Source organism: Colobus angolensis, unplaced genomic scaffold (assembly GCF_000951035.1).
Source record: "Colobus angolensis palliatus isolate OR3802 unplaced genomic scaffold, Cang.pa_1.0 Scaffold65, whole genome shotgun sequence".
NCBI lineage: Eukaryota > Metazoa > Chordata > Mammalia > Primates > Cercopithecidae > Colobus > Colobus angolensis.
This window is the reverse complement of record NW_012120154.1, coordinates 4,430,559-4,451,268: the sequence shown is the minus strand read 5'-3', so window position 1 is coordinate 4,451,268 and position 20,710 is coordinate 4,430,559. Positions and strand designations below refer to the sequence as shown.

The 20,710-nt window shown below is 50.4% G+C and overlaps 1 protein-coding gene across 1 annotated transcript; it reads right to left on the bottom strand.

Moving 5' to 3' along the window:
• Window positions 1–232: 232 nt before the first annotated feature.
• Window positions 233–6,831, bottom strand: C1QTNF6 (C1q and tumor necrosis factor related protein 6). Its single transcript, XM_011964290.1, has 3 exons — window positions 6,686–6,831; window positions 3,740–3,977; window positions 233–1,050 (listed from the first exon to the last, which is right to left on the bottom strand). Exons 1-3 carry the CDS (start codon window positions 6,734–6,736, stop codon window positions 503–505), a joined length of 837 nt encoding a protein of 278 aa, XP_011819680.1. The 5' UTR covers window positions 6,737–6,831; the 3' UTR covers window positions 233–502.
• Between the last annotated feature and the right edge of the window lie 13,879 nt (window positions 6,832–20,710).

Genomic DNA, 20,710 nt, shown 5'->3' with positions numbered 1-20,710 from the left:
AAAAAAAAAAAAAAAAAATTTGGGAGAATTCTAGAATGTGTGGATTCCAGAATGTTCAGAAAGTACTAGAATATTGAGAAAGTTCTAGAACCTGGTTGCTCCAGTGTGGTTCATAGACCGACCCCATCAGCATCACCCAGGAACGTATTAAAAACACAGAATCCTGGACCCACTCAGACCTGCTGAGTCAGAATCTGCATTTAACATGAACCCTGGGTAATTTGCATGCATATCCAAGTTTGAGAAGTGCTGGGCTACGAGGCTGGGAAAGTTCTAGAATATTTAGGTTAGAAAGTTTCTTAAAATAGGTCCAAGAGAGAAGAGAGGAGCAGAAATAGGCTGGGAGGGACGATGGCAGCCAAGAAAGAAGCAGGGTCTCCCCAGAATGCCAGGTCCCAGGGGACCTCCCTGGCCTTCCTGCTTCACAGCCATACAAACTGAGCCCTGCAGGGGACGGGACCAGCACCTGGGCTCTCCGGCCAGGAGGATGGCCCAGAGGGCCTCAGTCGTCCTCAGCCTTGATGAGGTGGCCGCTGAAGGTGATGTAGGTGTCGAAGTCATTGCTGTAGATGGCGTTCTCGCGCTGGCGCTTGAAGAGCCGCACCCAGACGCGGTCCCCATAGGCCAGGTCCAGCATCACGCTCTGGCTCTGCATGATGCTGCGCTCGCTGGGCTGCGCGTACAGAATGACGGCCTCCTTCTGGTTGTGCATGATGTGCACGTACGTCTCCTTGTAGTTCCAGCTGTGCACATTGAGGCTGAAGAAGTAGATGCCGCGCAGGGGAGCAGCAAAGTGGCCGGCCGCCATGTCAAAGCACCCATCGAGGTTCACAAAGACCCTTTCAAAGAGCAGCGTCTGGAAGTCCTCGCCGCTGTGCAGGGCCGTCTTGCGGCCCACGGAGAAGGCGAAGAAGCGCTTCTGGCACGGGGCGCTGGGGCTGCCCATCTCCCCCTTGTCACCCTTGCTGCCCTGCGGGCCAGGCTGCCCTTGGGGACCCTCCCTGCCCATGTACCCTGGCAGGCCCATTGCGCCTGGGTCCCCTTTGTCACCTGTGGGGATAAAAAGGGACAAGTCAGGGTGGACATCTGAGCCTGCTCCAAGGAGGTGCCCACACTCATCTATGAAGGTGCTGCCCCTGTCCTGGCCCAGAGAAGAAGGCATTTATTTAGCACCTACTGTATGCCAGACATTGCCTCCCCAAACGCCTGCCTAAAGAAAACATCATGACCATCTTCACTTCACAGAGAGGTTAGGTGACTCACCCTGGGCCACAGAGTGCAGGAGCAGAAGAGGCAGGACTTAAAATATGGTCTGTCCCCAGGGTGACTTGGCTTCCCCTCACCCAGCAGGGAGGGTCCAACTGTTGTCTCTGGGAGGCCAGGCCCAAGCCCCCACCCCAGGACCACAGCGCAGTCCAGGCTGGCAGGGATATGCGGTGTGCTGGAAAGTACTTTGGGTTTCCGACCCAGGGAAGAAGCCAAGAAAAATACCTTTGCCCACCTGGAGGAAAAGCCCAGGTTAGGAGCCAGGAAGCCCTTGGTTGGCAGTCCTGCCCCGTGTGACCTGGGGCACTCCATGGCTGGGGTCTGGGTTTTCTGGTCTATATTTTAAAGAGGATTATGTCCACCTCAGGGGTGTTTGTGAGCTCTCACCAAAATGTCCTGTGGGAAAGCACTTTGCAAACTCTGCAAATAAGAGGCAGGACAGTTCACCCAGCATGGCTGGCCCACCCCGACCTGCTCTGAGGTCTGGCAGCATCTACAATGGCCCCCAGGCAGGCACAGCCCTGCCCAGCCCTTAGTCCAGGCTGACTTTGAACATAAGAAAAGCAGGTGACCACTCACACCTGGAAGGACCTGACCTCACGTAGCTCCCTGCCACCTGTCACAGTGCCTGGAGTCACACCAGCAACCACACCCTTGCATGGGTTAGAAGGCCCTGTGTTTTCCACAGGTGGGGAAGGGGGCAGAAAGGAGGGCACAGGCCCTTGAGGCAGAAGCCCAGAGAGGGGATCAGGGCAAGTCCACAGCTCTGCAGAGGTGTGGCTCCACCGCCTCGCTGGAGAGCCGCGTCCTCATCTGCACAGCTCCAGAGAGCGTTTGCAGAAAGCTTGCTGTGCCCCAGCCCAAGGGAAGGAAGGAGTGGAGGGTGGACAGGAGGAAGGGGCTATCTTCTTTTTACAAATAAGGCAGCAAGCTCAGGGTAGAGGAGAAACCAGCCTGACTCACTGGGCAAGGGAGCAGAAGAGGTGAGGCTGGGACCCAGGACTCCCAAAGCCAGCCCAGGGTCCCTCAGCCACGGCAGCCTACCCAGCTCCCAGCAGGCTGCTGAGCTGGGCACAGGAGCAGTGACCCCGGGTTTGGGGAGGGCAATGAGGAGGGACCATCAGCAGCCAGGCACCTCTCCAATCTCATGCAGAGAGCTAACTCAGCCCTGGGGAAGCTGGGTGGGGAGGGGGGTGTGAGGAAGAGCAATGTCCTCCCCACGAAATCAGAACAAGGGCAGGACAGGTGCCAGGTGACCATTGGCTGTGCAGTGGAGTGTCCCCAGGGAGAGGTCAGGAACAAACCTGGCTCCGTCCCTGACAGCTATGTAGCCCCAAGAGACTGAGTTTCCCCTTCTGCAAAGTGGGAGGAATAAGAAAATATCGAACTCACGGGCTGTTGTGGGCAGAGACCGAAGTTAAGAATGTCAAGGCCTGGCCAAAGCTGTCAGCCACCACAGCCTGGAAGGGAAGCGAGTCCCTCCGCGTCCAATTAAGAGAGCGGGTAGCCAGCCCTCACCTGGACGGCCCTCACCTGGACGCCCATCACCTGGATGCCCTTCACCTGGACACCCTTCACCTGGATGGCCCTCACCTGGACAGGATCTCACCTGACGGCCCTCACCTAGATAGCCCTCACCTGGACGGCCCTCACCTAGATAGCCCTCACCTGACGGCCCTCACCTAGATAGCCCTCACCTGGACGGCCCTCACCTAGATAGCCCTCACCTGGACGGCCCTCACCTATAGCCCTCACCTGGACGGCCCTCACTTGGATGGCCCTCACCTGGACAGGCCCTCACTTGAACGGCCCTCACCTGGATGGCCCTCACCTAGACAGACCCCACAGGGCTGCCTGCTCCGACCCTTGGCCCCCGCTGGCTGCTCTCCACATGACATTAGAGGGATCCATTTGAAACCTGGGTGGGATCAAGTCCCTCTCCCACTCAAACCTGCCCCTGTTCCCACTCCACTCAGCAGAGCCCAAGTCCCTACGGTGGCCTGTGGTGACAGCACCCCATGTGATCTGAGCCTGGTGCATCTCCCGGCCCTGCCCCAGGGCCACTGCAGCAGCTGTGCCCTTTGCCAGGAGGCTCCTCCGCCACCTCTTAGAAGCCTGTGCTCCATGGGTCCTCCACTGACCACCCCGTTCAATATGCAGCCTGCAGCCCAGACCCACACTTCTGAAGCTCCTTTTCATTTCCCAGAGCACTGATCACCGTCGAACATTCCACTCCACTAACTTAGGTTGCTCATGCCCCGTCTCCCCACCGAGAACAGGCGCTCAGGCAGGAGGCATCTTGGCCTGGTTTCACGCTCCGTCGTCAGTGTTTGGAAGTCCTGGCTCACACTGGGGCTCAGTAACTCAGGATGATAGAGGAGTCTGGACAGGTTTCTGCCCTGCCCTGTACTCCCTCCACCTCAGCTCCCTGGCCCTCCCTGCCCACTGCCAGGCCCCATGGGAGGGCACTTACCCTTCAGGATGGTGATGTTAATGTAGGGTCTGATCTCAGGCAGGGCGTGCGGGAGGCCGGAGGAAGAGGCTGAGGACACATGGGCAGGATCCAGGGGGTCCTCAGAGTCACAGCACCGTTGGCAGCCGCTGGCCACAGCTCTGTCAAAGGTGAGCTCCGCCTTAGGGACCTCACACATCAGGAGAAAGAGCAGGAGCACTGCCCAGAGGGGACCCAGGGCGGCTGTCCCCATGGTGACCTGGAACAAGGAAGGAGGGACAGGAACTACATTTCACTCAACATCTACTATGTGCCGATGCCTGGGGTGGGCGGGTGCTGCCTCCCCGAGCCAGAGCACTCCTGACCTAACTCCAGAGGGAAAGTTATTGCCCCATCTATCAGACAAGAAGATTGAGACCTCCACAAAGCAGCTGTTCCCCAAGATCGGGAGGAGACTACGGCAGGGGAGGGCCTGGATGCGGAGTCTCCCGGCACCCAGTCCATGGAGGCTTCTGCAGGCCTGAGAAGGAGGAAGCCCCTCTGAAAACAGCCACAGCCGAAGGCAGACAGGGATCCCAGGAAGGCTTTGCTTGGGCAGATGAGAAGATGTCCCAGCTGGCCATGGGTGGCAACCCAGGAGACCATCAAATGCTTTCCCGCCCACGCACCTCCCTCTGGCATTTTCTTGCCACCGACTCCACTATCCCCAACAAACACATGCCCCTCAGGCAGGAGGACAGAGGTTAGTGAACACTGTGGACAAACGTGGAGGATTCTGTAGGCTTGTTCTCAGGAGAGGGGATGGATGGCTGAGCCCATGTTTTGGCATGAGAACACCGTAGTTATGCAAAAAGAGATAGGAGAGTTCATTGATCCTAGCAGACAGAAAGCAATATCCATGAGAGCATGTGGGGTGGTGCATGGCGATGGCATCATTGCATCGCCGAGCAATCGAGAGAAGGCATACTGGCTCCTTGACTGCAGCCCATTCCTAGTCTTTAGAGTGCCTTTGTGCAAAGTAAAGAAAGTGCCCCTCTGGACAAATTCGAAATGATAAGAGTCCCCTTTGGAAGGACGTGATGCTGAGGGTGTGCAGCTTGGCAAGGGCTGGCGCTAGCCCACCTCCCTGCTCAGCACTGTGTGCAGTCAACAACCTATGAAACCCAACCTTATCCAGAAGCCCTGCAGGGAGGGTTCTGGAGAGAGAGTTAATTCATTGGAAGATGGCTGTGTCAATCATCGTAGACCTGCCAATCAGATGCCAAGGTGGTGGATTGGAATTAAGGGGTAGGACGAGGAGGTATGAAAAATTCTAAAGGGTCAGAAAAGTGTAAGTGTTGGTGAGGATCTCTGTCTCTGGCCTTGTCCAGGAAGGGGTCCAGGGGTCCAGGAGAGAGGCAGGAAGTAGCCTGGACAGCAGGCGCTAGAGACAGGCCTGGGTTGGGTGGGCAGGAAGCCGGGCAAAGACCTTTGAGGTGGTGCAGCTTCTGGGGGCTGGCCCCGAGTTATCACAGGATCAGAAACTCTGCTTTTGAAACCAGACTGGTTTTTACACTTCTGGCGTTTCTTTGTTTATTTCCTTTTTGTTCTCCTTTAACATTTAGTAGAATTCAAAAATATTTTTTTTGTGGTTAATACATGTAGACAAGGTACAATTATTACTTTTTAAAATGCCACCCTATCTCAGCTGAGCACTGAGGTGAGGGCAGAGTTTTAAAGGGGCAGGATGGCCAGCTGGAATGACTTACTCTTGCAGTCCCAGCACTTTGTGAGGCCACGGAGAGAGCATCACTTGAGACTTGGAGTTCGAGACCAGTCTGGGCAACATAATGAGACCTTGTCTCTATTTTTCAAAAACTAAAATTAAAAATAAATAAAGCGGCAGGAGCCCTGTCCCCCACCCCCAGAGCTGGGTGGTAGCAGCAGGAGAAGGCGGGGTGGGCAGGGAATCTCCAGAGCCACCTCCCTCTTCCTGGAAGTGACTCTTCCCAAGCTCCTGTCTGCCCAGCCTGGCTGGGTTCCTGGTTCTGCTCAATTAGGAGGTCAAATCCTCAGAGGTCAACATCCTCCCTGTCTGAGACTGTCATCCTCAGCTTTTACTTATAAATGACAAATCCCAGTGGTTTTGGAAATCCCAAAATTCCCTTCTTTTTCCCAGCCATAGATATGATGTCATGAGAAAAGCTGAGGTCTTAGAGTCAAATCTGAGACCCAGAATAGTTTGCAAGCTGTGTGATCTAGGACTAGTGGCTGAACTTCTCTGGGCTTCCTGCTCCTTGATACTTACAAGGAGATGACACCTCCCTCTCCCTCCCCGGTAATTTGGAAGGATTTCAATGCAGAGAAAGTGCCTGCCTTATAAAAGACTTAAAAAAAAAAAAAAAAAGTGTGCTTTGACTTCTTGCCTTTGCCTGCATGGGATGGGAAGGAGAACTTCTCCCAGAGGACTGGCATGGTTTGAGAGCATTTCTGTTTCCTATTGGCCCCAGCCAGATGGGAGTCAAAGGCTGTGAGACACAGAACCGTGGCCTGGGAGCAGGAATCAGGAAGCCATTAACGAGGAATCATAACCGCAGCTAGGATCACAAACTAGCTCTGGGGGTGGGTGCCAGGCAGGAACCAAGTGTGGGGACCAAGTCATAGAGAGAACTTTTGGGGTCCTTGCTGCTTCCACTGGGGAGCTGGGACCTCTTTGGGGAGGGAGCGGCAGGGCAACTTTTCTCCGTCCAGGCAGGCCGTGCAGACCTGAGTTTGTGTGTGCCCGGGCAGGGGCGGGCACAGGCCGGGAGCAGTGGAGCGCAGCCCTCAGCCAGAGGCAGGAGGAAATGTGGAGGGGAGAGCCTGCAGAGGCTGTCCCAGTCAGAGGGAGAGAGCAGGGCCCGAGATGCTTCCAGGAAGCAAGGAGGGAGGAGAGGAATTCCAGGCTCTGACCCCAGTCCCCAAGCTGAGGAGCCTCTGGTCACTCACCCTGTGTCCTGCGGCCTCCCTGGGCGAATCACGGACCCTGAGCCACTGCATGGCCTCTGGCTCCTTGGCCCATGTCTGCAATACTAACTTGTTGCTGGCCCAGACCCCCAGGCCCAGCAGAGGAGGGAGAGAGGAGGGGATGGAGGGAGAGAGGAGGGGATGGAGGGAGAGAGGGCGGAGGGAGGGCGGAGGGAGCGGGCAGAGCCGCTTCCCACTTCCCCTCCTCCCTGCTCCCTCCCCTTCAGCCTCTGGGTTCTGCGGAGATAAAGGGAGGCAGAGATTTCCTTTGCTTAACTCTTTGGTGATCCAATGGGGTCTTGTTTGATTCAAAGGCCTAGAAAGTCAGAGCAGGGAGGAGTGTGAGGCTCCCTGATGATTGGGAAATGGACACAGGGATGGGGCAGAGGAGCCCCTAGGTTGCTCAGGAAGGGGGAGGCAGCCCTGAGTCCACCCTGAGCTAAAGTGCTCAATTGCTCTGAGTCATAGAGGCAGGGTGGGTAGCAGAGAAGGTGCAGGTGTTGGCCCTTCAGCCACAGGCTAGAATCCTGGCCCTGCTACCACAGTCACATCGCCTCTCAGAGCCTAGGTGTTCCAGAACTGCAGTCCTCAGCCCCCTTTGTGCCAGGCACATGGGAGGGCTTAACCCATGTTTGTTGGGGGAATGACCAGGCTGACCTCCTCAGGTATCATGCAACTGTTACCAGAGAGGGGTCCTGATCCAGAACCCAAGAGACGATTCTTGGATCTTGCACCAGAAAGAATTTGGGGCAAGTCCATAGAGCAAAGTGAAAGCAAGTTTATTAGGGAAGTAAAGGAATAAAAGAATGGCTACTCCATAGGCAGAGCAGCCCCGAGGGCTGCTGGTTGCCCATTTTTATGGTTATTTCTTGATCATATGCTAAACAAGGGGTGGATTATTCATGAGTTTTCCAGGAAAGCGGTGGGGATTTTCTGAAACTGAGGGTTCCTCCCACTTTTAGACCATATAGGGTAATTTCCAGACATTGCCATGGTATTTGTAAACTGTCTTGGTGCTGGTAGAAGTGTCTTTTAGCATGCTAATACATTATAATTAACATATAATGAGCAATAAGGATGACCAGATGTCACTTTCATTACAATCTTAGATTTGGCAGGTTTTGGCTGGTTTGTTTACCACATACTGTTTATCAGCAGGGTCTTGATGACCTGTATCTTGTGATAACAGTCCTGCCAACTTCCTATCTCTCCCTGTGACTAAGAATGCCTGACCTTCTGGGAATGCAGCCTGGCAGATCTCAGCCTCATTTTACCCAGCCCCTATTCAAGATGGGGTTGCCCTATTTCACACACCTCTGACGTATTTCCCTACTCTCTTTTACGAGGGAACTCTTAATCTTAAGGGTTATAGAGGGACGAAGATCCATCTTCTGTAACTTCTTCAGGCTGCATAGGGGCGATAATATTCCTGCCTAACTATTAGAGTCTCTTGTGTTTGGTGCAAAGAGGAACTCAGTAAGAAAATGTTGGAATGTTCAGAGTTATTCATAACTCTGAGTCCTAACAAAAGGTGATATCTGGAAGGTTAATATGAGTTCAATTTAAGAAAGCATTGAGTAAGCTTATCTTGCATTCTTACACAAAGAGTATAACAGCAATATATTCTACAACAGCAAAGTAAAATAAGTAAAATTATCCCAAGTAAAGCAAATAAGAAGGTTTTCCATAAACTGGGCAAGAATGCCAATTAGTATTGACTTACTGGGTAAAATGAGGCTGAGACCTACTGGGCTGCATTCCCAGGAGGTTAGGCATTCTTAGTCACAGGAATTGCTAGACGAGCTGATATGGAGTTGCTAGATGATTCCAATACATGCCCAGAATTAGATACTGCTCCAGATTTTTATGTTATCCATCCCTCTTGTTTCTGATGAGAAACAGTCAAGGGGTAACTGTTTGGTTCACAGAAAGGAGGAAGGTCAGTCTAAATTGCAGAAAAAAACTCAAAAACAATGGATAAGACTAGAATCTAATGACAGGTGTACCATATTTTTTGAAACATTGTTTTTTCTCTCTCCAATCTCCCATTTAAAAAAAAAAAATCATCATAGGACCAATTTATTTGCAAAATAAGCTTTAGTCTCATTACACTTGGCTTCATTATTTGCATAAAATGCAGCAAATATAATTATTTGCCATATAGGCTCCTTTTAAAATTGGCTTTGTTTCATAAGGTATCTTAGATGTTTTAAAGCTTTGAGCCCAGCCATGGATTTACCTATGCCTGCAAGTACCTGTATGAGTTAGATAAATTCCTCTCCTTTTGAGGTCCCAAGATAACTTGGGGCTCCTGGGCCTGTCAGAAAGTTACATTCTTTACTTACCACAGGTCAGGAACCCCATACAGGGACTTCATACACAAGGTACTAAACCAGTTTTTCTAAGGGGCTTTTATTGGCCCTCTTAGTCAACTTTAATTCCTTAAAGAGGTCTGTTTACATCTGAAAGCATGTCATTCCAGTCAAACCCTTGTTAAATAACCAGTTTCTCCAATTATGCCCTGTTAACAAAAAAAAACAAAAAAAAGAAGAAAGAAGGAAAAACAGGTTCTTACTGCACTTATGCAAATAACTATATTGCCATGAGTTAAGAATACTCACAAATAGTTTCCAAATTCTGGAGAAATCAGGTAGGGAGAAAAAAATATATTCCAAATTTTGTTTTTGGACAAAACTTTGTTTTATAATCCTTATAGGAGCATACTTTACTCAATTGTTAAAAGCTGTAAATAGCTCAAGAAGTTTCTTGACTCTGAAAAATAGCTCAAGGGTTTCTTGACTCTGAAAAACAAAACAGAAAGATCAACAACATTTTAAGCAAAAAGTCATAAAAGATTATTTCAGTCTTTTATTAGTTCAGTCTATGCAATTAATTCCTGTTTTGCTTGATATATACGTGTTAGTTTTCCAGGAGAGTCTTGGATGCTGTTTTCTTTCTCTCTGCATTTAAGAGTACTCATCAAAGTTCTATGGCTGATTATAAACCACCTTTTGAAGAGAATAAAAACAAGACAACAATTGTCTATGGATGACAAAAGGGCTTAGGGCAGCCATGGTTAAACAATTAATATCATTGACTAGGAAATTTGGATACCTCTGTGGCACATAACAACTTAACATAACAATTATAATTATTATTGATAATGAACATTAGTATTGATAATGTTCATATCAGAATTATAGGAGTTTCCCATAATTTTGGAACACATACCAATAACATATTTATATAAACACAGCCCAAAGAAAGCCAAACACAATTTCATATTTGACAATGCTTCCTGTATTATTTTAATGTACCAAATAAGCCAAATATGTCATTTTTGGACTTTAGGGGACCTAATATCTAAAGGACTAATCAGGTTAGAAAAAGACATAACTTAGAATGTGATTTTGGAAAGTTTGTCAAATATCAAAAATTGAAAACATTTGATACTACAAAATAGCATCCCAGGTCACCATAAGCCATTTATTTGGCCAGAATAACTCAAAGATGTTTTTAAAGGCAAAAACCTTTACTTACTGATAAAGGGAAGACTTAGCTTTCCAAAAAAAACTATCTCTTTTGTTTCCCTTCTTTTTTCTATAGCTTATTCAAAAGGCAAACAAAAATCTTTAATTATTTTTCAATATTACATGAAAAACTTGTTCAAGAGAGAAAGCCAAATTTTACCTTTGCATTTGTGTACTATTAATGTCAAACCCAATTCATAATAAAGCCTTATAGACAACTCTATCCAATTTTAATGTTTGACCATGAGGTAAGATTCTCATAAACCTTTTATAGCTCTTTACAATTTTCTTGTTAAAGAGTATACCAGTGCTCTAAGAAAACCTTGTTATACTTTTATTCCATATTTAATTTATGGAAAAACTGAATAATGTCCCTTTAACTTAAGCCAATAGGTTCACACAGAATTTCTTTTACAAGATTAATCTTTCGCAAACCTTCCACAACTTGCTCAAGCTTTATCCAACCTAACTTGAAACAATCCTTTAACCCTCTAAAGTAGGGGGGGAGTATCCACATTCCCATGCTTTCGTATAATCTTCTTACCAAAAGCATATTCTACTCTCCTTACACACCTTGCATATAAAAATGTTTTTCCAGTAGTCTCAATTACATATGTTAACTCTTAGCAACTTTTATTTTTGGTGAAAAACTTGGTAAGTAAGTGGTTTTAATTATGTTCCAGGTGTGGAGCCTAGGACACTGGGCAGAAGTGCAGATAAGGTCTGACTCTTTCCAGCATAGCTGGGGGCATGGTTAACTCAACAAGTCCCCAGGCCTTATCTAGACTCTAATGGCCCGAAAGCAGGTAAGCTGGGCAATTTTCAAAAGTCAATGATGCCGTTTATAACCTTGAAGCATTTAGCAAACCTAATATCTGACCTGCCTAATTTAGACCAAATGTCTAAAGTTTGAAGATATTTTAATTTTACCAATAATCTTTAAAAGTGTCTTTATTTCCCAAAGATTATTAAAGTCATGTGAACCAAAAGGCATTCATGTTTCTATTTTTCTGACACAATATTTGATTTAAGTACTTATTATTTTTAAGCCAATTAATCAGAGCCCTTTCATATATCAACATCACACAGACAACATATATAAATACACAGACAGACAGAAGATCCAGTAGTTCTAAGATTTTTCAGTTGCCAATTTTTAAGTTTATGAATTGGATTACTGACTTCAGGGTGGAGCCCTTCAAGAAACAGTGCCAGGAAAGCCTGCAGTTTCTAAGGCCTAATAAGACGGCACAGCTGGAAGGCAAAACAGATCTCCAAAATTAAGGGTCTCATTTTTATATTGGATCCTGGATCCCAAAGAGAGGGAATCAGCCCATCCCCCATGGCAGTCTTATCTTTCAATGGAGGGTGGGGATGCTTCCATACTTCCTAGGTGGCCAAGAGTATGCTTTACTGATCCAAATGTGCGAAGAGCCAAGTATCCCCCCAGAACTGCCATTAGCCATCCCTAAAAGTATATTTCCCACCTAGTTATTACATAGCTAGGCTAAAAGCTCTCTTACAATGCAGAGTAATTTCTGATATCCCCAAAAGTCAAAACTGTCAGATAACACAGTACAAAGCAGAGCGGAGCCTTAGATTTTCAGAGTGGGCTATCTGCTTTCAGTTCCTGGGGATCCATGAGGAGAACAGAGGTTTCTCCCAAAACAGGGTCTGTGACACCTCCTATTTTTACCGACAAGTCCCAGGCTATTAAAATTTATGTTAGGTCCTCTCAGGTGGGGCATCAAGAGCGGGAAGAAGACAAAATGGTGAAAACAATTCAGTCAACTGAAAAGAAAAACTTTTTTCAGAAAACTAAGACCCAAGAAGAGAAAAAAAAGCATAAAGGCCTTTTAAATATATGTATAGCTTGGATATCCATTTTTAATTAAGCTGACTTTTAACCAAATCTTGTTACCAGACTCTAGCCAGAACAAACAGCCAATATTTCTGGCTTTTGAACTTCACCAACAGTAACCTCCCAAGTGAAACCGGTAAGCCTTAACTAAGGTTATCACTTAACCCAGGTATACAAGGTATTTTCAGAGAGGTGATAAGGAGTTTTTACAAGATCTAGAATCGCCAAGGGTAGCTCAGAGAAAGGAAAATTCAAACGAGAAGTCAGAAGCTGTTTATAGAGGGGAAGAGAATCAATAAATGGCAAAAGTAACATAGATATTAAACCAGAAAGGACTCATTCCCTAAGATGGGAATTGAACCTGGGTCTACCACTAGTGAAAAGACAAGTCCTTACCCACTGAGCCACAGCACTGGACAGTTTTTAACTCTTCCTGGAAGGAGCCTAGAGAAGCCAATTTCAAGTTTGCAAAGGCTTTTAACAGCTCAGGATAATTTTTAGGGCTATCACATGAACCCCCAGTTTCCTGTCCTCTGGATGGTGGAGACTAAAAGAAAGTACTCCCACATGATCACAAGGTCAAACTCCCAAGGACATAAAAAAAGACAAGACAGAAACATCTAGTTTTTGTTTCAGGGACTTGCCGCAAACTTTGTAACTGACCAGTTTGCTGGGCCAACTTGAATAATGGGCTTATAGGGGTCCTAGGCCCACATTCTATCCTATAGTACCTCTTTTTATGACAAATTGACACAGAAAGAAAAACCCATAGCACAAAGTACACCAGATTCTCTAAAGCTTAAGACTAGCCCCCATGAATCCTTTTTCGTATTAATGAAATTCCTTGCAGGAGAGACAAACAGTGATTGTTATCATTTATTCAACCAGTTTGCACAAAGAGAGGCCAGAAGCCTGACTGGTAAGAAATTCCTACCCTTTGTCAGCATGCCAGGTTTCTGGGTTCCCTTTCTGTCTGTGGCTTTGATGGCCCCGCTTACTGTGCCATTGCTATGGGGGCCAAGCCACGTTACAAAAGGAAATCATCTTTTTCCATTTCATGGAACCACAGGCAAAAGCCTCTTAATTTTGTAAGATGCTGTCCAACAGGCTGCATGGGGAAACCAAATTAACATTTTCCATTTCAGGACACTAGCCACCCCACTCAGTGCCCAACATCAACCTGGCAAGGCTCAAACTTGCTCCCAGTGGCCCTTGTCATCTTTGATCCACTCCAAGTGAGGTGGAATGCCCTCCAACCAGGAGTTTCAATATGTGGTGTGTGGGCAAGAGGGAAGAGTGGACAGTCACCCTGAGTGACAGAAAAGATAGAAAAGAGAAAGGAGAGAGGAAGAAAAGCATTGCCTGCCAGGGGGTGGAGAAGCCGAGGAGCTCAGGGAGGCCAAAGGTACCCATTCCATTGACACTGAATCAATAGTTCAGGAGGTCGCTTGTCAGTGGCAAAGGTAGCTTTTCCAGCAATCTGGTCATCTCTAAAGTCTCCCCCGTTGGGGAGAAGAAAGCTCCCCATGTCCCATGATCCTGTACATGCCTAATCCTGTCACCCACATCTGTCAGCAAAGAGTGCAAGGCAGATTAATCCAAAGAGAATGGTGGTTAACGTCCCGTAGTGCCTAATCCATTTCTCCTTACCAAGGGACTTTACCGAGGGGGATCTCTACCTCCCTAGATCTTAAGAAGGACTCCAACCTTCTTCAGCTGGGCCTCCAACCCAGTTTCTGACAAGCATCTTTGCCCTTTACTAAGAGGGACCTTTAACCCCCTATTTCTTAGGAGGGACCCTAACCCCAATCTATACATTACCCAGGATAAAATACCCCTCACTTACTCAAAGTCGGCCAACTGGGGCTGTGGTCTTTTTCCTTTGGGTTGGTGGGCTTCTCTGGTACTGTCCCTTTGTGGTTCACCAGAAGAATGGTACTGGAAAGGGGTCCCAATCCAGACCCCAAGAGAGGGTTCCTGGACTCGCACAAGAAAGAATTTGAGGTGAGTCCACAAAGTGAAAGCAAGTTTATAGAGAAGTAACGACACAAAAGAATGGCTACTCCATAGACAGAGCACCCCTGAGGGCTGCTGGTTGGCTGTTTTTATGGTTATTTCTTGATTATATGCTAAACAAAAGGTGGATTATTAATCAGTTTTCCAAGAAAAGGGAGATTTCCCCAGAACTGAGAGTTCCTCTCACTTTTAGACTGTATAAGGTAATTTCTGGACATTGCCATGGCATTTGTAAACCGTCTTGGTGCTGGTAGGAGTGTCTTTTAGCATGCTAATGCATTATAATTAGTGTATAATGAGCAGTGAGGATGACTAGAGGTCACTTTCATCACCATCTTGGATTTGGTGTGTTTTGGCTGGCTTGTTTACCGCATCCTGTTTATCAGCAGGGTATTTATGACTTGTATCTTGTGATACCAGTCCTGCCGACTCCCATCTCATCCTGTGACTAAAAACGCCTAACCTCCTGGAAATGCAGCCCAGCAGGTCTCAGCCCCATTTTACCCAGCCCCTATTCAAGATGGAGTCGCTCTGGTTCTAACACCTCTGACACAGGACCAGGGCAGCAGCCAAGTCGCTCCCCCATGCTCCAGCCCCAGCTACACCAAAGTCTTCTTCCTCTGACTGGAATTCTGCCATTGTTACTGACTCATCCTGGTCTTCTAGAACTATTCCCCTTTGGAAATGACCCCCAACAAGTTCACAGGACGGCAGCCTGTGTGCCTCTGGGTCTGGGCAGCGTCCTGCCTCAGTTTCCTTCTTGTTAGGCAGGGGGAAGTTTGGCAAAGACTCTCTGCCCTGGCTTCCTGGGGCCCGAGACTCCTGCATAAAGACTGTCTCAAATGTCCCTTGCCCTCCCCTAAGGGATTTGGTGGGTTTTGGCCGGCTTGTTCACTGCATCCTCCTATTCTACATTTGTTGAGGACTTACTGCCTGCGCTAGGTCTCATCTCTCTCGGGGCTTTTGGTCCCCAAAGGGTGTTTCTATTCATTACTTCAACTAGTCCTAGGGAGCTGGGGTCAGGCAGCTGAAGTGACTTGCCCAAGGTCACATAGCTGGTAGACAAGAATAAAGCCCCCTACAGAACAGAAGACTCTCCAACCCGATGGAGTTCCCTTGGGGCTTGGGCATGGGTGGGGAACAAAGCGTGCCGATCAGGGCCATCCTGGGAAGGGGGAGGTGCAGGAGTGTGGGGACCCTGGTAGGGTTGGGGAGGATATATTTAAATCTGGGGCTTTGGGTGCTAAATCCCAGTCCCCACTCACAGCTGGGCAAAGTGTGGAGGATGGGACAGCCCCTGGGCTAGGCATCCTCGACCAGGGCTCATCCTTGAGCCTCCAATTTCCAATTACTTGGGGGATAATCAAACAAAAGAATATGAAGCCTGGAAAGATCCTCAGAGATTATCTCATCTGATTCTTTCATCTGACCAGCAGGGACACTGTGGCCCAGGGAGGATTTATCTTTGGCCCAAAGGTCACGTAGCAGACTGGAGTCCAAGCTGGGATGACAGCCAGACTCTCCCAACCTCCAGCCTCGCGCTGTTACCCCTCCCAAACCGACTTGGAATCCCCCAGGTCGTCCATTCAGGGGTGCAAGGGGGCCCAAAGGAAAGCAGACTAAAGGACTTTGGCTGCCGGGAACACCCAAAGGCCTGCACTGGCTCTGCCCTCTACGTGGCCCTGCCCCAGGCAGCATTCCCAGGGCACAGAACCAGGGCTGCAGAGGGAGGATGCCAAGTGGAGCCTCCCTCCCTGCAGCTTCTAAGGGAAAAGGGTTGAGTCGGCAGCACTGGAGAGGGAGACAGCTCCTGGCTGGCTCCAAGCCTTCGGGCTTAGAAAACCCTGACCTTCTGAGGAAACGGGGATGGAGAGAACGATCAGTGGGACTTGGGGAGAAACAGGCTGGGGACAAAGGAATGGTTTTGTCAAGGGCCAACTGTGTGCCTGGCAGTGTTTCATACCGCCCTCAACAGCTCCTCTGCAGAGAAGAGCTGCTCAACCCACTTCACAGGTGAGGAGGCTGAGGTCTGAAAAGCCAGGCAACTCACCAGGTTCTGGGGCCAGCTCATTTGGCTCCCGGCCATGCAATGCCCCAGAGAAGAGCCTCCTATTCGTCTAGGTGCAGGGCAGCTGGCAGGAGTCAGAGCAGACAAGACAGTACTCTGGAATATTACACTTCAATATTTTCCCTCCCACTAGCTTTGACCAGGCCTAAAATTCCTCCATTTGTGCGTCATCCGTTGGTGTCCCAGCCCTTTCTGACAATCTCCTCAGCTGGTCAGGTGGCCTGGAGACAGAGCTCCAGCCCTGGGGCAGACAAACCTGGGTGATGACTCAGCTCCCCCTCCTAGCTGTGTGACCTTGGGCAAGTGTACCTCTCTGAGCCTTGGTGTCCCTGGGCCAGATAAACATGGGGAGACCAGAACCATCAGAGCCCACTGGTGGAATGCCCAATGGGGGCGCTCCCCACTGGCCACCCGTCAGTAAAGCTGTGTGCCCTTTCCCAGGCACCCTGGAACCCAGGACAACAGCATGACCAGGAGGAGTGCAGGCCCAGGGTGGCTCTCATCACCCTGCTATCACCCTCAGCAGCAAAGGAGTAACCCCAATGCAGAAACCCAGGGTATGGACCCTGTTTCCCCAGCCACCCCCCACCCTTTCCCCTGCCCCCAGAAGCTGGCTTTTCTGCCCCACCCGTTCTGTGGGCCTTCCACGTCTTGACTCCTCTAATCCTTCCAACAATGCTCTGAGGTGGGCACACGTGTTACGTCGTCTGTCCCTTTTACCGACGAGATAGATGAGGCACATACTGACCACGAGCCAAGCCCCTGACCACCATCCTGCACTCGCCCACATTCTAGCCCAGGGTCAGGAGAGGGTGTGAAAATAAGCACATTCAGTCAGCGCTTACAAAGCACCGCGTGCTTCATGTATTTAAAACATAAAATGTGTGCCTGTCAAAAAAGGAGACAGGGCAGTAAACATGATGATTCCTGGTGTCCGCTATGTAGGCTGTGAGTGGCAAGTCACAGATCTAATTGTTCAGGCGCAGAGATCAATTTCAACAAAGGAAGACGCCAGCGCCTCCTGCTGGGCAGAGCCCCCGCGCCCGGGAACCTGTGACGCTCCCCGCCCCCGCCTGTCCCACCAGCCCGTCCCCTCAGGGAAATTTGGGGCAGGCCAGGGCGCCCTTGCACTCGCTTCTTCCTCCAAACCCCCGCAGTCCCCGCAGCACCCCCCCGCCACACACACACACACAAACCGGCTTCCTCCCGCCAGGAGGGCCCCGGGTCTGGTTCTACCGAATCCCCCACGTTGACCCGCCCAGGGGCCGGGAAAGTTTCGCCCTCCGGACTCAGGTTCCCCATCCTGGGCTTTCAGGACGTCGGATCCCAAAGGTGTTCAGCGGAGTTGGGCGGGCTGTCATGTTTTACAAAAGGGGAAACAGTCTGGAGAGCGCCAGCGCCGCGGCAGGCCCTCTGCCCCAGCGGGAAACCTGCTGATTGATGGAGGTGAAACCGAGACTTAGGGACACTGAGGGCCAGCAACTTCCTCCCCGGACACGACAGACCGACCAGTGGCAGAGCCAGAATGTTGGAGCGTGTGGCTGGCGCCAACTTCTCCCTTTCTCCTTGCAAAAGGAATGGGAACGACGCCCCCACGCCAGGCTCAGGGAGCCCCTCCCTCTCCACCCGCTTCGGCCTCAAGCCCTGGCTCGTGGCTCCCTCTGCATAGCCCAGGGCTCAGGCAAGCAGGACCCCCACAACCACGACAGCGCCAAGGGCCCAAAGGCCAAGGACCCTCCTCTCTTGGCCTACAACCCCGGACCTCCGCAGCTCCGGGAAAGTGCCTTTGCGCTTCCGGCTTGGGGTGAAGCCGAGCGGATCTGAACAAGGCCGAGTCTGGCCGAGTGCTGCCGAATACAGCCGAGCAGAGCCGAGCCTGGCCGAGTGGAGCCAAGTATCGCCGAATAGAGACGAGTCCAGCCGAGCGGAGCTGCGGTGGGGATACCACGCGGCGACTGGGCGAGGCCTGAGGACCCGTGGCGCCCCCTGCCGGGCCTGGGAAGCACAGAGCCACCTCCCAGCTGTCCCCGCAGCCCTGCGACCGGCCTTTGAGATGGGCGTGGGAGCCCATTTTCCGGATGAGGAAACTGAGTCTACGAGAGATTCTGAGGCTGGCTCAGAGGCACTCAGCGCTAAGAGGTAGTGGCGCTGGGGTTCAAACCCGATTGCGTGGCCAGGAACTCACCTGCCACTGCCGCCCACGTAACGGGCATCGTGCGTTTGTTCCGTTCTCCCTCTGGTAGCTGCCGTTTGATACGGCCCAGCAGGGAGAACCCCTCCCTTCTGAAGAGCAGGCGCAGGGTCCTGGCTGGAGCTCAGAGGCAATCCCTGATCTTACAGAGGGAGAGACCAGGCAGGCTCTGGGGCCTGTTGAGCCAGCAGTTCCCCTGAGCAAATATTGACACATTTGCTGGCCTTTAAAGCGGACAGAAGGGTGGAGAGGCCGCATCCCAGCTCTTCCCCTGCTGGGCTCCGATACACCCCACCCCCACCGTAGGCCTCAGTTTCTCCACCTGTAAGATGATGACAGAGGAGGTGGGCTCCAGGAGAGTGTGAGCTAGAACCTGAGGTGTCTGGAACCCCGGGGGACCCTGAGTGTGGCCCAGGCACCTTTTTTTTTTTTTAGATGGAGTCTCACTGTGTCACCCAGGCTGGAGGGCAGTGGCATGTTCTCTGATCACTGCAACCTCCGCCTCGGTTCAAGCGATTCTCCTGCCTCAGCCTCCCAAGTAGCTGAGACTACAGGTGTGTGCCACCACGCCCAGCTAATTTTTTGTATTTTCAGTAGAGCCGAGGTTTCACTGTGTTAGCCAGGATGCTCTCGATCTCCTGACCTCGTGATCCGCCTGCCTCGGCCTCCCAAAGTGCACAGGCATGAGTCACCGTGCCCAGCTGGCCCAGCCACTTTTTTTGAGCCTATGAGAAAGTGACGGCTTGTCTCACCCTCCGCACACACGTGTGCACTCATGTGTGCCCATCATTCACCCCTCGGTGTGGTGCATGCTGCTATGAGGCTTGCTGGAGGCCTGCTGGGATTCTGGGGAGGAGCCAATGTCCCCATGGGGCCTGGGCTGCCCTCTGCCTGTTGGGTCTTCCCGGGGGGTGTTGTCTGCCATGGCCAGTGGCCACCAGGGACACTAGTGGCCTCAGAGCTCTCCCCACCCCTAGCATCACTCCTGTCCACTCAGCCTCCATTTTCATAGTTTTGTTTTTAGACTATGGGCCCTGGACTAGGGCCTGGGAAAACCATGTTTGGGGTCTGGCTCCTGGTGCCGTAACCCTGGGCAAGCCACATGACCATCCCGGGCCCTACTGTCTTCAGGGATAAAATTCGTGTCAGAGATGTCGTCAGGACCCGGAAGGTCCATGCCTTCCCTGTGGACACGCTCTGGTTCTCTCTTTGCACTGATCTGGACTATAATCTGGGACACTTTCGTCCCCACCGCAGAGGAATTCTTACTCCTGTTGGAGCACTTCTCATGCATGTGTCACACACAGCATGTATGGTGTGTCAGCCACTGTCCTGTGCTGTTTACAAATATTAACTCATTAAACTTCCTAGCAATAGGGACAGTTACTCTCCTGCTCATCTCAGAGAGGAGAAAATTAAGGCACAGAGAGGTTAATTAATTGGCTAAAAATCAAACAACTAGTGAAGATGAGCTGGGATTCAAGCCCAGGCACTTCCAGAGTCCATGTGCTTAAGAATTGCTCTCTGGGCTGTGTGAGGTGGTTCACGCCTGTAATCCCAGCACTTTGGGAGGCTGAGGCAGGCGGATCACCAGGTCAGGAGTTCAGGACCATCCTGGCCAACATGGTGAAATCCCATTTCTACTAAAATACAAACAGTTAGCCAGGTGTGGTGGCGCATGCCTGTAGTCCCAGCTACTTGGGAGGCTGAGGCAGCGGAATCGCTTGAACCCAGGAGGCAGAGGTTGCAGTGAGCCAAGATCCCACCACTACACTCCAGCCTGGTGACAAAGCAAAACTCCATCTCAAAAAAAAAAAAAAAAAAAAAGGAATTACTCTCTGTACTTCTTATCCTTGCCATCACTTCCTTGGCTCCTAGAAGATGGGAAGGCTTTGTACTGGACTTCTCTGCCCTCAGCTTTTTGCAGTTGGCAACCACCCAATAAGCTCTTGTTGGGGAGTTTGAAGGAATGAATGGGTTAACCCAATAGGTCCTCTGGGAGACTCAGGAGAGAAGGGGCCTTTATTTCCATTTTGCAAGAGTGGGAATTAAGAGTTTGCTAGGCCTCCCTTAACAAAGCACCACACACTGGCTGACTTAAACAACAGAACCTGATTGTCTCACAGTTTTAGGGGCAGAAGTCCAGGCTTGGCCTCGGCAAGGTTAGTTCCTTCTGAGGCCTGCAAGGGAAGGAGGAGCTGTTTCAGGCTTGCTCCTAGCTTCTGCTGTGCTGGCAGTCGTTGGCTTTCCTTGACTTGCGGATGCCTTGTTGGATCTTTACCTTCATGTTCACATGGCATCTCCCTGGGTGCCTGTCTGTGTCTGAATCTCCACTTTTCTT